At 38.3% G+C, this 16,594-nt stretch overlaps 1 protein-coding gene across 2 annotated transcripts in view; it reads right to left on the bottom strand.

The window, feature by feature from the left end:
• Window positions 1-16,594, bottom strand: part of kcnq1.1 (potassium voltage-gated channel, KQT-like subfamily, member 1.1) — a 108,796-nt gene that overhangs the window by 29,783 nt on the left and 62,419 nt on the right. The window contains exons 7-10 of one of the 2 annotated variants that reach the window (XM_074667029.1): window positions 14,825-14,935; window positions 11,476-11,571; window positions 11,169-11,285; window positions 8,012-8,150 (exon numbers count right to left, since the gene is read on the bottom strand). In XM_074667029.1, the coding sequence (XP_074523130.1) occupies window positions 8,012-8,150; window positions 11,169-11,285; window positions 11,476-11,571; window positions 14,825-14,935 (463 nt within the window). The remainder of the gene's footprint in view (window positions 1-8,011; window positions 8,151-11,168; window positions 11,286-11,475; window positions 11,572-14,824; window positions 14,936-16,594) is intronic. The other variant, XM_074667030.1, reaches the window with a different exon arrangement.

Raw genomic sequence — 16,594 nt, 5'->3', positions numbered from 1 at the left:
GCTGTTTTAAAAGCAGAAATTAACCTATTTACAGCCTGGTTCAAAAAACGTCTCCTGTCTGTGTCACTAAGTTTATTATTGGCACACACTGTATGGAGGTGAATTTTTTTCTAACTCGGCCATTCAGAGGATATTAGCATCACAAGCTCGCCCAATCAGAGGCACAGCTGAGGGTCACATGACAGGCGCCCTACGGCTGTACACGTAGCCCTTGCCACTACCAATATAGTCGATGTGCTACATTGTTCTTTTCAGAAACAGACGGGTGACGTCGGGGAGACTATGTCCATGTTTTTTACAGTCTATGGTCAGTGTCTGTGTCTGCCTCAACCCTCTCCTCGGCCTGGACTTTGATGTTTTGGTTGTTTAAGGACGTTTCTGGGCGGAGAGTGAGTATTGTGTAACAGTTCTATTGTCAGTACTTTTGTGCAGGTACTTTTTTCTAAAAATCTTATTGTTTTATTGCATCTTTTTAATTTTACTCTGCTTTTTAATTGAATTTTGATTGTTTTCTTTTAACTTGTTCTGTCTGTAAAGCCCTTTGAATTGCCTTGCTGAAATGTGCTTTATAAATAAACTTGCCTTGCCTTGCTGTACCAAGGCAGTGTCGAGTGCTACTGCTAGGTGGTGCTGTGACAAACACATATGTTTAGAGTAGGGGTGCACCAATCTCAATTTTCTCGCCAATCACTAGGGTTGCCAACTTTGAGGCATAGAAATACGGGACACTCTCTCATAGGCTGAACCTGTGGCTGCCTACCTGTCAAGTGAGTGGTCCTACTGCCCGTAGTGTACAGCTGGCCATGCAGGCAAGCAGCCAGACACACAATGCATGGCACACAGAGAGAAAAAATATATGCATCTTACCTTTACCTATGCGGCCGGGACAAACAACGTCCCGGACGGGATGCGCCTCTTTTGGCCCAAATACGGGACGTCCCGCCTAATACGGGACAGTTGGTAACCCTACCCATCACCGATCACTGATCTTTAAAAAGCCTGACCAGCCAATTCCAAATCGGGGCCGATACTGCTTGTTATTTTTTTAATTTTTTTTTATACCTGACAGCATATACCTTCAATGTTCCAATCTTATTTTATTGAAAATCATTGAATAATACCTGTGAAACAATAAAATCTTTAACTTAAACAACCAATAAAGTGTCCTGAGTTTTAGGTCTCAGAGCAAAAAGCAACAATGGCTGGCTGTCACACCTTCCTGGAGGTATATAAGATCAGTTTCATATGCAAGGATGGGCCGATCACTGATCCCCCAAAATTAAGGCAATCAGCACTGAGGGATTGGTGCATGTCTAGTTCAGAGACTGCGGTCCTGACCAACCAGGTGGAGCGCTTCCAGCACTGACCTGTGGTGAAGGTGTTGACATCTGTATAACTTTTCATGTAAGAAGAGTGAATTTAGTGCCGTGGAGACCTGGCGACATGGTCTAAGTTTAGATTTTGCAATAAAAATCGTCGTATGGAAAGTCACTCTTGGGCCTTTTTCTGTTTTACGTTGAGCAGCTATGCTGGAATTAGCCTCTAGCTCCATGCACCAGCACCAACAACGTTGCAGTGAGACGTTGCAGTGGTTACCTCAGTCACTCTGTGAATGGCTTTACTGTTGACAATAACAAGTGGGTGAAGCTATCCTGAGCAGCTACGATAGCGGATGTAGCATGGAGAAGGAAAAGCACAACCAAACTGAAAGGAATCGCAGATAAAACTTTTTCCTAAATGAGGGTGAAGCTTGGCTCGACTCTCAGAAACTTGGAGAGCAGCACAGGAGTTAGCTTTCTGCTAACTGGGTATGTGTCAGATACCTGTGATTAGCTTGCGCTAACATGCCAAGTCAGGTGCATGGCTCTTGAGTCTCTTCTTAATAAAAACGCGACACTACAGGTGGTTGCTGGGCTATTGAGTGTGTTCAAGTAGCTTTGGTTGGAGGCTGTGGGTGTGTGCTGCTGCTGGCACTGAGCCAAGGGGGAGGAGCCCAGTTTGAATGTTGTGTTTATAAACAAGAAATAGAAATTCCTGCAGACTCTACCTTGTGTTGTGTTAAGTTTATTTCTTTCTTAAACACTTTTTGATTCATGTTGTGTGTGGTTTCCTCTCCTTAGTCCAGGCTGCTGACTGTATTTTAATCATTTCTTTCTCAGTACGACCTGAAAAGGCTCTGTCACTGCCGTCTGTGAATCCATTCAGCACAGTAACTTCAGTTGACATCTTCATAAGCAGCCTAGCTCCAAACCCACCAGCACAGTGTTTTCAGTCATCGCAATTACACAGCAGATGGCAATGTGGCAGTCAAATTAAACGATTCACACTTTAAAGTAGCACAGAATAAATGTAACATGTGCGGTACGACCTGTAGAGTTTATTTCGCCGAAAACTCAGAGACACTGAGTCTCATCGAACATGAAGCAAACAGACGTCCATAAATCTTTAAAACTGGGCAAATTAAATTCTGCTGTTCCTCTGAAAACTGAGAGCGGAGCAGAACCACTTCCAGTTACATGTGGGGGGCAGCGCTGCAGTCACGCATCCAGGCAGCTCTTCAGTTAGCCAGCTGGTGTTAAAGAAAAAGGTTATATAACTGAGCACAACAAAGGGAACGATCCAATTAGTGGTTCACATAATATGGACACGCTAAAAGTATCCATATTTATCTTTTTGGAGAGGACTGTAAACAGACTGCACCCACTTTCTCACTGTTTTGTTCATCTACGTGCATCCATTAATGCCCTCCACGCAGCAGTGATGATAAAAAATAATGACTCATAAATCTTTTCAAAAGCTCGGGTTCACAGATAAATGTTAAATGCTAAAAAAGAGGAAAAAATAGAGAGGCGCAATCAAGGGTAAAATGAATAAACATGAAATATGAAATGAAATAAATAAATTCAGCATCTCAAAGATAGAATTGAATAAATAGAGCTCTCAACTCTGGAAAGTTTTCTTTTTAATGAAAACAGCTCTATCATTTTATTCAAAACGGGGAAAAAAGCAGGAAGTGAAAAATAAGAGCCTGTTGGTGCTGCCACAAAAAACCCATCTCTTTATTGTCCCACTGTCCTCTCGCTAACATCTCTGACTGACAAACGCATCTCCTGCCATTTCCAAAAAATAACTTTGTTTGAGTGTTTTTGTTGAATTAACTGGCAGTATTGAATGGTGTTGATGTTTGAGGCTGTGCTTTGCTGTGCTAATGCTAACAATACTGCGTTGACACTCCCAGGCTTATGATGCTAGCAAGCAAAAGTTCAACAAAAGATGTGAAATTCAAGAGAAGTTTAATGAGAGAGATGTGTTATTCCATCATCCAGGTAAAGGGAGCAACATGCTACATAAGCTAATTAGCATCTAATTAGCATGATTTTTTTTTCATGATTTCCTAAATGTAACCATGGATGCATTTATACATGTTGGATCAGCTGTTTGCAGCCTGCAGCATGTCAATGCTAACTGGTGCTAGGCCAGATGTTTCCCACAAGGTTAGGAGAAGGAGGTGAGGACGACGTGCTGGTTCTCAGGTGTGAGCGAAGAAGTGACGACATGGACCTGTCCTTCCATCCATCGTTTTTGGAAACGTAACATCTATCTCCAGTAAGATGGACGAGCTAGCTGTGCTAACCCAGCAACAGAGGGAATACCAGAAGGCAGAGTAGCATCATGCTATTCACAGACATGGCTAACAGAGCTAACACCAGACACCAAGGCCACATTGGAAGAGCTTCACCTGCTATGAGCAGACAGGATCCAGGAGACAGAGACTGAACAGACTGCTGAAGAAGCTCAGTCCTGGACCCTGTGGAGGTGGAGGCTGGCTGACTGGACAATGATGGACAAGCTGTCAGCATCTATTTTCTTATGGACCTTTTTGCACTTTCTTTTGTTTTCTTGATTGCTTCTGTGACTCCTAAATTTCTTTCTTTTTTGCCTTTTCTATCTCTGACGTTGAAGTGGTGTCTGTCAACTCCATCCTGAAAACGCCAATTTGAACCTCACAGACCGCTCGACACTCGTTCATATTAAATCTGCAGCTCCTGTCCTGTGTCTGGCTGAGTGATCAAGGTCAGATAGACCTGCCAACTCTCCCGATTTAGGAGGGATTCTCCTGCTTTTTAAACTTGTCTCTTGCTCCATTCCCGACTTGTAATTTCTCCAGATTAACCCCTTATTTTAAAATCTGGTCCAGTCATCTCTGATAATTTTTCAAGTCAAAAGTCAGCTACCTGTGTCTTACATTCAAACCAGGAAAAGCATCCTCCCCTCTCCCTGGAGTTGGTTTGATCCAAAGACGCTGCATGAGATCCTCTCTGACTTCAGGTTACACAGACACACACAGGTAGCTGTGTGAGATTTGTTGCTGTTAATTTAATAATCCTGGGACAATAACAGAAGTTTAGAAAGATTCACTACTTGTTACTACATTGCAGAGCCAACAGCAGCCAGATCAGCTTCTGCTCCATCACAGCGCAGCGTCTGACAGGTCTCTATTCAAGTCACGTGTTCACTCTCTCTGACTTTGCTCTGCTGCGTCTGAGCTGATGATCCCTCAGGTTTTCCTCTTGAGGTAAAATATAAGACTAAAGCGGTGAGTTGGAGCCAATGTGCAGGAAAAAAAAACTTTGTCTACATCAAGACTTGTGGTTTCAATCTCTGCGAGCACCTAACCAAACGACACACATCGACTAAACTCTCTGCCAGGAGCCTGTTTATGATGGAGCCACTCCATCCACACAGCCGAGGCCCAGGGCTTGATTTTAAATCACTGCCAGCTCTACAATCTGTAAAGACGCTCTGAACAGACTGATTGTAAAGAATACTGTTGAGGACATGCTGCCAATATCAACCAGTGAGTGCTGCTTTCAGAGAACTAATCAGGAAGACACTGATGAGGAGAGAGACAGGGTGCATTAGTCAGAGTGCTGAGGCAGAAAGAAGTGATGATGACTTTCTTTACCCAGTATTTAGCCAACACTGATCTCTGAAGTCAACAGGATGCATCCTGGGACTATGAGCGCATATTTTGATTCATTAGATCAGGGGTCTACAACCTGTACTTTCAGAGGAGCCGTTTTCTTTTTCAGCTCACCTGGATTAAAGTCATTCAGGAGCCACAAAATGTACTTTATCCACTATGGACTGTAAAGTGTATTAAATCAATACATTTTTAATATAAAGCAAATAATTATAGAGGTTTTTGAACTTATGCAATAGTAAACATGATGTCTCTCCATTTATTTTCAAAATATTTGCAGAAATAAAAAAAAATACAAACTGCAAAAAAAAAAATTGAATCTTGAAAAAAATGAAAAGATTGCAAAAATTTATGAAAAATTATAAAAATTGACAAAATATAAAAATAAAGAAAACATTTGCATTTAAAAAATATATATATATATATATATATTTTTTATCAAACTTGCAAACATTCAAAAAAATGTATTCATTTACAAAAATTTCAAACTATTTTTTACAGAAAATCTGAGCCATGGCAGGTTTTATTGCAAGATGTCATGCAAATTGAGTATGACAAATATGCACGATTTATGCAAAAATAAAATATCGAGATTTGAATAAAAATTGCAAAAAACATTTTAAAAATTGAAATCTTAAAAAATATGCACAAATTCCGAAATTTACAAAAACACTTATGGCAAAATATTTTAAAAATGAGATTTCAACAAATTGGGAAAAATTCCAGATTTTTGCAAGGTAAGAAATTTAAAAAAATCTTTGAAATCTGAAAAAACTCATAATATTCTTTTTTTTTTAAGGTTTCCAAAAAAAATTAAAATATTCCAAAAATCTTTGCAATTTTAGAAAATTTGCAAAGATGTTTTCAAAATTGAAATCTTAGAAAAAAATTGTAAAAATTCTTAAATTTACAACAACTTTGCAAAAAGGTTTTTTTAAATAATAATATTTCAACAAATTGCAAAAATTTCAAGATTTTTGCTACCTCAAAAATTTGCAAAATATTAACTTATCATTGAAATCTTAAAAGACATGCACAAATTCTGAAATTTCAACAATTATGCAAAGCTTTTTGTTAAAAAATAGGATTTCGAAAAATTGCAAAAATTCCAAAAGATTTTTGCAATGTTTAAAAAAATGCAAAATAAAAAAAAAAAGCAAAATATTTGAAATAATACTTGAAATTGGTGACATACATTGACAACACCAGTCATCTCATTATTTTTATTGTCTGGTTAATTCTCACCACATACTAACCATAGATATGAAGCTGGTTTGTTGTCAGTTAAATGAATCCATTCACACAGAATTAGAATCTGTATTTTCTTCCAGGTAAGTGTTATTGTAGATTTAGATATCTTCCCAGGGCTGTAAAACTTGAGGTCAGCCACAGGTGCAAAAAATAAAAATTCTTTATTTTTTAATAATATTTTTTAAAGCTACAAGGAGCCACTGCAAAGAAGTCAAAGAGTCACATGAGGCTCCAGAGCCACAGGTTGAATACCCTTGCATTACATGTAGAGATGTTGAGCTGAATAAAGAGGGAGAAATACGTCAGAGCTTCTCCAAACTCAGATAATCCCCTGGGAACCATGACCCATTTCATGAATTAGCCTGTTTCTTACACCCACTTTAACGACCTCATTTGTGTTTTCCCAGTCACCTCACGCTCTCATTTGCCTCACACCTGTCCACCAATCTCTCATTAGCTGCTCTGCATCTTTTCCAGCCTCTCCTCCTCAGATTTTTGCCAGATCCTTTTCTCAATCCTTCGCCCAGACTGCAGACGTTTCCACATTTCTGAAAGCCCACAGAGTCTGGCAGAGGAAACTTCCACAGAAATGTGAACTTCATGTTTAAACTTTTATTACTAAGGATTGTGGGGGGGAACAGTGGTATGCTGGAACAGTAGCCTCAACACTGTCTGCTCCTCGCAGCCTTCTCATTTCTGACACAGCTTGGGAAGTACGTGTGTGATTACCCGGATATTAAATCCTAAGTAGGAAACACTTTTCAATGATCTGGGCGTCCCCGACGACTCCATTAGCAGTTCAAGGATCTTTAAACCCCTCAGATTACAAGGTATCCTGGGCCAAACAAACCCTGGCCAAGATCCTGGATCAGATTCCTGCTCTCATTGTCAGAGGGGGTGAATCAGGGACACGCTGGCTGACGAACGCTTGTCGTCTGAGCTGAGCTTTACTTGTTCAGCATTCGTTTATTTTCCCTTTCTTCCCGTTCCTGATCACACGCTGCTTCTGCCTGCTTTGCCCTTGCCTGCTTTGTTGCTGACTGATAGCCTTTTGCCAAACTCTGCCTTGAACTTTTAACCATGTAAATGACTGATTGCTTTCAACCGGCTGGGAGTCCTGCTTTTGAGCCCGCTTCTCTGTGTGCAGAACCGTGACAGCATTGAAGGCAGAGACATTTGCAAAATGAAAGTCGAGCGAGATTCTGTGGAGGAAAAAATCCAAAATGAATTGATGGAGAAATGTGGAATTGCACAACTGTCAGGCTGCCTTAAATGAAAGTGGAAGGATACAAAGGATAGGGTCTGAATTGCCTCTGTGTATATCACTCTCAGCCCTCCTGTATTGATTCGGCAGCAGCGAATGTTGTGTGGAGTTTTCTGAGTTCAGTGCACCACTGGAGTCTATGCTCATCAATGCAACCTCACGTTTTATCTCTGCGATGTGCTCATCCATCTTTAATGGTCCATCTTTAATGTTTGGACTTTGTCCTTTCCGCCTCATGTGGTCCAAAGCCCTAAACGGATGCTTAAATCAAACATTTTCTTTCTACCGTATCATTGCTCGATGTGTGGTTTGCAGCCACAGCAGCGTCAGACATTATCGTTTCAAACTTACAGTGTGTGAATCTTGAGTGACAATTACAGCATTTATTGTTACAGCTTCTTTAATGAAGCCATTTGATTGCCTCAGGAGCTAGCAGGTTTAGCTTGATGAAAAGACTCGTTCGGTTTTGGAAACACTTAATAAACATGCCATACAATGAGTTTTGTTTTTACCTATACCTGTGTTGTACACATCCGAGCTCAGCTCCCTCCCTCCATCGATCCCAGACTCGTACGTGATGCTGGGAACACCGGGAGAATTCAGAAAATCGTTGTCCTTGTCAGTGCCCTTCAGGATTCTTTTGATCTTCACCTGTCCAGGAAATGCAGAAACATCTCAGCTTAAAAAATTCTTCTGTTGAGACAGTTTTGTATTTATTAAACGTCTTAGTAAAGTGTAGATTTAAGGAGTTTGGCGACAGACTTCAGACCAAAAAGCCTCAGATGATAAAAAAACAACACATAAATGGTCTCTGCACGTCTTCCTAGATGAGTATTTTTTTCTAAATAAATGAGTATTTTATTTCTGTGAAATTCTCCAATACAGAATATGAATTATGTGCGATCACTTAACAAAAAAAAAAGAAATAAAATAAAATTATTAACAAAATAGAATAAAATAAAAGTGTATATGCATGCTTGCATGGGACAATTTTTCCACAAAAAACAAAACAAAACAACAACTCTATTCTTATGTGCAATCACTTGAGAAAAACAAATAAAATTATAAAATAAAATAAAATTAAACCAAATTAAATTAAATTAAATCAAATAGATAAAATGAAAGTGTAAATGCATGCTTACATGGGACATTTTCCCACAAAAAATTAATAAATCAAAAGATAACAAACTCTAAAAATTTGTGCAATCACTTTACAAAAAAAAAAAAAAAAAAAAAAGAATATAAAAAATAAAATAAAATAGAATAAAATGAAATAAAAATGTGTATGCATGCTTGCAGGGGACATTTTATAATAATAAAATAAAATCAAAAAATAACAAACTCTAAAATTATGTGTGATCACTTTACAAAAAAATAAATAAATATAAAATAAAAAAAATAAAAAAAATAAAATTAAATAAAATTAAAATGTATATGCATGTTTGCACGGGACACCCCCCCCCAAAAAAAAAAAAAAAAAAGAAAGAAAATAGAATAAATAAATAAATAATTAAATCAAAAATAAATCAAAAAATAATTAACTCTTTAATTATGCGCAATTACTTTACAAATAAGATAAAATTAAATTAAATTAAATAAAATGAAATTGTATATGCATTCTTACATGGGACTTTTTCCCACAAAAAACATAAAAAACAAACAAAAAAAAAAAAATCTGTAACCAAAAAATAAAATTACCCAGAATATCAGTGACACAAAAAAGGAAAAAATAAAAAACCACAACAAAATGTACTCTTTATTGTTCTTTTTATTTTACATTTAGTTTTTTCATTGTAACCCTTTATCATTTTACTTTTCAATGTTGTTTTGAAACTTTAAACCATCAAGTGATTTAAACCATCATCACTAAGCCTGTTTCATAATTGAACTCCAAAAAAATGAAACACCGCTGTATTTAACATTAGCTCCCATTTTAACTATTTCAAAGAGCACATGAATACCACAGTGTGTTCGGGTCATAAAATGAAAATATTCTGAGATTAAAGTCAAAAGTTGTCTTTAATCAGTGGGAAAGTAACAAAAAAGGCTTGAAATCAAAATTCAGCTTTAGAATTATCAAAGCAACATGTTAGATATTTGTTTAAATGTGTATTTTGCTTTTCTGTTCTGTTTCTGTGTCTTAGTATTTTATATGACATTAAAGAATAAGTCCCATTAAACTGTCAAATGGTGTAACCACGAAAACATGACAGGTATTAAACAATTCACCTTCCTTGATTTTATGTAAGTGAACTGATGAAATAAGATATGTGTTACGAAATATTTCAAAGTATATTTAGAATATTTAATTTCTAAACTTGGTAATATAGTTTTTGTTGTAGTGAGTTACACAAACGTCACCAAACCCGTTACATCCCTGGTGTAAAGCCACTTACTCAACCAAATCCTCTCTGACTTCTGCTGCCGAGCCGTTATTATCTCAGAGTATTTCTCTTCTCCTCTGACTCACTTTTCTAATGTCCCTAACACGCTGCACTATTTATGTGTTCCTTATTGAATAGGACATGGAGGCCCAGATATGTTGATTTCTGGGGACTGTTTGAATGAGGCTGTTGGGTCTGAAGTCGGACACATGATGGAGGTTTTCCAGAGACCTGAAGCTTTTATCATCTTCACTGCAAAAAACTGGAATCTTATTAAGTGTTTTTTTCTTGTTTTTAGTAAAAAAAAATGTCTTTTTAGACTTGATATGGGCCACATTCACCTGACCAGTCCAGAAAAATGTAGTTTTTTTAAAGTAATTTAAAGACAAAAATGAGGTCTGAATTGCTGTAACAAGGAAAAAAAATCTGCCAATGGGGAAACAGAAATGTGCTCGGCACAATTAGAATAATATCTTAATACAAGCACATTTCTGACGGCTTTGTTCACTTGTAAACTTGTAGAGGATCCTTTTATTTATCCTCCCTTCATAAGCATGGTAAATATTTCTGAACCACTGCAGATAAGTTGGATTTTATTATGAAAAAAAAGTCATTTCCATGTCTTTTTGTTGTCAGTTGCATCTCCGAGCAATGAGCAATGGTTCGACTGAACGTCTCGCTGCAGGACTGGATGAAACTGTGGCAGTCAAACTTATATAATGATTTGTTTTTTCATACTTCCTGTGGCTTTAAAGTCTTAAAGTTTTCCGAGGAGGCGCTGAAAGTCTTTGGGGAACCCTCCTGGCGTGTAAACATTATGTACTTTATTACTCAGGGCACTGCAATGAACTTAAGTAGCAGAAATACTGAATAATCAATATTAATATCATCCTGCTGCTGACGGGCGTCTGGGCTGCATCTCTTTACTTTCCTACATTTCCATCAGGATCCACGGATGGATTATTAAGACATTTTTAATTAAAGAAACATAAGGAGGCAATAAAGTTCCTTTTCTTTTGTCAGCAGCAGATTTTATTTATGAGCCGGAAACAAACTGACCTCTGCAGAGGTTTAACTGAAGGACAAGCTTAAATCCAGCCGACTGTTTTTAAAGTCTCCATGAAGTTAAATCAATACTTTCTTTAAATAAGAATAAGGAGCATTACAATCTTCATGAGGGTTCGTGGTGTTGCAGTCCTGTTGCTTCACACAAACAGCATTTCTTTCACCCTGGTTTCCACGATAATGCATCAACTGAACACAAGTCTTTTGAGTGATTACTAACCGATTTCTTGGGCTTGGGTGTGGACAGAGAGGAGGAGGGGGTGTTGGATTTCTTCTTCAAAAACATCTTGAATGTTGCAGAATCAGAGTTCTCCACAGCAAAACACCTCCACGCCGTCTGGAGGGGCATGAAGAAAGCAATATATTGGTCGGACAGGACAAATTTCACGCTGCCTCGTCTGCCATGCAAGTCAGAAAGTAAGTGTTACATGAAAGGATGGTCTCAGTAATAAGGCCGGGGCTGGCAGACAGTTCAGTCCCCCGGCTGCGTTGGGGGGCTGTGTTTGTGTATTTTTATGGACGGATACCTGAATGAGACAGGCAGCTGCAGGGATCTGTCGATTGAAGTGTTTTTGTCTCTGCTTCTGCTGCACCTTCAGGGCGAAGCCGGAGCCCAGGATTCCCTGTGAGGAGCGGCACGGCAGAGTTACTGCTCATTAATTCAGTTTTAACGACACACTCAGAGGCAGCGCAGACAGAAATAAACACAAAGTCAAGAAAAAATGATGGAATAATCTGCTGTTTAATGCTCAGACATTAAGCTCTATTACTCAGCTTGTTAATTAACTCACATTAATACCTTCAACAGAACAACGCCAGTCTTTTCTCAGGTTTTATTCAGATAAGTTTAATGTGAGGGGATTCTTGTTTTTCACTCTGTTCCCTTTAAACTAAAACTGAATGATTGACAGCGGTTTATTCATGCCACTGCTGTTTTAAATTAAATGTTATTCAGTAATTATAAAGTAAAATTTAGGATGTCTAAAAGCAACAATGTCAAATACAGAATCAGGTACGGTGGCCCAGAGAGCTCACAGCGCTGCAAGTTTAGAAAAACAACACATGAGAAAAACATGCTGCAAATATACTGCAACACAACAGAAGTGTTTCCAGAGGACGCTTAAAAGTGATGCACATGTCTCGACATGCTTGTTGCTGATGCAGATTTTCAGTCACAGCTCTATTGTGTTGGAAAATGAGGTTAAAAGTGTTTTTGATTGAAAATCTGCACATGCTAGGACATGTGCACCACTTTTAAGTGTCCTCTGGAAACACTTCCTGTTGTGTCGTGTTGTGGTCTTTGCAGCGTGTTTTCTCAATGCAGTGCCCGTGCTGTCAAATTGATGAAGATGCTTACTTAATTTGCTTGTGCTGTGTCTTTTTGCAAGTGTTTCCTGAAGCTGCAGCGCTGTGACCTCTCAGGGCCACCGTCATCAGACATCACAGATTGTGAAGTACGCAAGTCTAACCCAGGTTACATTTTGCTATTTCCTTGCAAAGATGAATGCACAGTAAGGTTTAGTTATTATAAATTGCCAGTGGTTTATTTGATTTCTCTATGTTTCAGAGTAGTAGCATCAACCAATCACATCCCTGGATTCCGTGTCAACCAGGAAATGTGTGTATAAGACGTTGCATTTCATAACCCAAGGCACTCAACTCCAGACCAAGAAGTCTGAGTAGCTAGAAAGCATGTCTGTTGCTTTGTGAGTTAAAGTTAACATATTGATTGGTAAGCTAATGCTAACAAAAATGTTTCAAATGGTACTGATGTTTTATTTAATCTAACTGTTACTTATTTCAATCATTCATTAACTTGTTTTATTTACTTGTTAATTTATTTTCCTTATGAGTATTTGCGTTTCGGCCTCATCTCTCTGCAGGCCTGTGTTTTTGGGTTTCCTTTCCTTCTGGTGTGAAGAGATGGCGAGCTGAAAAGACGAACTGAAATAGGAGTTTACCTCTATATAAACAACTACACACAAACAAGACTCTATTCTGAAAAGAGACTTCATTTTCTGGCCTTTGGGAAAGCAAAATACTGAAATTTTATCAAGTGTTTTTGTCTTATTTTAAGTAAAAATTGACTTGTTATACTCGATATGAGTCACATTCAACCCATCAGTCCAGAAAAGCGTCTTGTTTTGAGTTAAAAACAAAACTGAGGTCTGAAAAATGTGCTTAAAACCAGAATAATGTCTTAAAACAAGTAACTTTTCTCTTGTTCCATGGGCACATTTTTTTGTACCTGTTAAAGCAATTCAGACCTCATTTTTATCTTTAAATAACTTGAAATAAGGTCTTTTTTGAACTGGTCAGGTGAATGTGGCTCATATAGAGTCTAAAAAGACATTTTCCACTGAAAATAAGACAAAAACACTTGAAAAGACTTCAGTTTTGTCCAGTGTGGACTATCATATCTCCGAAGGAGAAAACGAAACGTGTCTTTGAATGTAATGGACTTTGAATTCTGTGGACAATTATAATTATAGATTACGTGAGAGAACTGATTTTGATTTTTTTGTTAATTACTGGTTTTGATTTGCAGATACATTTCTGTTTTTATTTTCTATTATTATTTTTTCTTTATTATTTATTATTATTTATTTATTATTATTATTATTATTATTATTATTATTATTATTATTATTTATTAATTTTTCCTTTTTTAAAAACCTTAGTAACTGTCTGTTGTGCCTCATCAAGTATTGCCACCTACTTCATTTCTCTCTTTTGAGTCTCCTGATTAGGGATGGGTACTGACAGAATTGTATCAAAGTACCGGGTATCATGTAAAATCAAAAGGTACCATGTTTAGGTACCTAAACGTATCCTTGTGACTGTGAGGGAGTGGAAGAGTAGGCTATTTTCCATGCTGGACATGAACACAGCATTTCAAGGTTATATATTGAAGTATTTATCTGTTAAATTGTAAAAAATATATATTTTATTATTGAACAAATTGATATTTTTTACCACAGAAACACAAAAAAAGTACAAAAAATTGGTACTGTTGAGTACCGGTACCGATTGCCAGGTACCGGGCATCGGTACCGTATCGTTTCAAATGTGAAAGGTTCCCATCCCTACTTCTGATTTCCTTAGCCTTCTCTTCTTATGTTATCCTTATATTTATGCTAAGAGTAAACCTTGAAAGTAAATATTTATGTGACATGAAGAAACTGTTCTCACTTGGCAAATAAAGCTAAGATACAGACAGGAAATAAGCACCCAGATCCCTTTTTTTTATCACAAACCTGGAAACAGATCTGTGGTGTAACGATAGGATTTCATATCTATTGCCAAGCACGGCTCTCAATGCACAAGATTATGAAAGAACATAAAAACTCTCAGAGCACTTTCTTTTCTGATCTACAACTCTTTGAATCTTTGCTGTGACGGCGTAATCAAGCCAGAGCCAACTCTGATATTTATATTTGTGGATCAAACATGAATCATAGATACACTTCAGCTGAAATCAGCCACTCTATGTTTTATTTGAAAGCACTTAAAGACCTCCCTAATTAAGAATTCATATCAGCTGGAGTTTATCTGAAAGAAGCAGGGCCAGGTTTAAACCACTTCTCCACAAAGAGGTTTTTAAATTTGTCCTTTTAGCAGCAAACAATGGGAAACATTCAGTTTTAAACACAGTTAGCATCAGTGTGAGCACATCAGCCTTAAAGACGTCCTGGTTCACACATTTTTCTCCACTTACTGCAGGCAGAGCAAAGAAGGAAATGGCAAAGATGGAGAAACAGGATGCGATGGTCTTTCCGATCCAGGTTACTGGAATTATGTCTCCGTATCCAATCGTAGTCACTGTCACCTTTTTGAAATAATGACAAGAAGACAAATACATTTTTCTCCACTTACTGCAGGCAGAGCAAAGAAGGAAATGGCAAAGATGGAGAAACAGGATGCGATGGTCTTTCCGAGCCAGGTTATTGGAACTAGGTCTCCATATCCTATCGTGGTCACTGTCACCTTTTTAAAATAATGACAAGAAGAGAAACACATCTGTCAGACAAACAAGCTCAGTTAGAGTTTAAACCTAACACTGCTGTTGGTAGTCGTCAGACATATGTTGTTCATTTTTGATTGAGACTCATTGCTGCAGGAGGAAATATTAACTGCACAAAATATTTATTTCCATTAGTCACACAGTTGTGGATGTGAGATTTGATTTGATCTGAAACTATCTGGAACACTCCAGCCTGCTGGCAGCTGTCTGTGTGCACAGCTGTGCTTCCAGTGAATGCTAACCTTAGCATGCTAACAAACTCACAACGACAAGACCAGTGTAACACATGGTATGTTCACAACATGTCAGAATTAACCTGAAAATAGTAGACTGGATGTAGATCTGTTGATCTATGTGGGTCCAAATGGCTCATCATGTTGTGTGTCCGAACTGTAATGCAACAATCCACCTCTAGCTGGTGCTGTAGCTTAACTGTGACTGCCATAATGCTCCATTACTTACTTACTTATTTATACTACCAATCACTAGTTTCCTTACTTTTATGCTTGGTTTAGTTGTATGTAGGCAGTATGTAACAGATTGATGTATAAAGCGAAGTCATGCGGATTGTCATCTGAAAGGAAACCAATAGTTGGTGCTGCTAGCTCTGCTAACGTTAGCCACACCAACAAACCAGTTTAGCCCCTTTTCCACCAAGCCATCCAGTTTAGATCAGTTCGGTTTGGTACTGGTCGCATCAGTAAAGCCTGCTCCTGTTTGTTTCCACAGCCAACCATGCCCCCTTGTGGTAGGCAGCGTGTAAGCTGGATGCCGATAGCAGCGCCAGTTAGAACGAAGAAGAAAAACGCAACATGTTAAACAAAAGCCCTGTTTCCACCAAGCGGTCAGTTCGGTTCGTCATGCATTTTGAGGCGTTTCCACTGACTAACCCCGGGACAGATCCTCAAATAACCAGGATGAGATGTCCCACTTTTTGGGACCCTTCCGTTGGGGTGCCAGACTGAACTAATCTGATCCCAGAAGGTGGAGCTACAACACTGCAGTCTGTTGATTGGTGGAAAGAATCGTCACTTCCTGTTTGACAGCGGCTGCTGAAACAAAGCTTGATTGTTCTTTGTATCAAAGAGCCACATGACAATCACAAAGAAGATGAGTCCCTGGATGTCTCCCATAGTTGATGTTTGTTTACTGTGTCACGTTTTTCTTCATTGGATTAATTAGCGGGGTACACTGTGTCGCTCTGCTATGGTTTCATGCTATTATTGAACTCAGTGGTCCCCAGCCTTTTTTGCGCCATGGACTGGTTGAATGTCAGACAATAATTTTACACACTGGCTATTCTTCTGTCTCCTCACTGGCTCTTTTGCCCTTCCTAAAAACAAATTCCAAAGACCTTTGTTTTTTGCTCATTTTGCTAGCTTGGGGTTTTGGGGTCAAGAATGAGTCACAGAGAGATATGCATCTACTGATGCAGCTATCAGCAGCCGGCTTACACGCCACCTACCACAAGGGGGCAGAGTTGGCTGCGGAAATGGAAACAGGACCAGGCTTACCTGAGCCAACCCGTACCAAATCGTACCGATCTAAACCAGACTTCTTGGGGGAAACTAAAAAGCAGCGATGGAAGACATCCAGCATTTTTTTTTTTTGTGATCTGCATC

Source organism: Halichoeres trimaculatus, unplaced genomic scaffold (assembly GCF_033239565.1).
Source record: "Halichoeres trimaculatus isolate MK-OKI-2021-1 unplaced genomic scaffold, fHalTri1.1 fHalTri1_scaffold_3, whole genome shotgun sequence".
Taxonomy (NCBI): domain Eukaryota; kingdom Metazoa; phylum Chordata; class Actinopteri; order Labriformes; family Labridae; genus Halichoeres; species Halichoeres trimaculatus.
The sequence above is the reverse complement of the archived record's forward strand: the minus strand, read 5'-3'. Positions and strand labels throughout refer to the sequence as shown.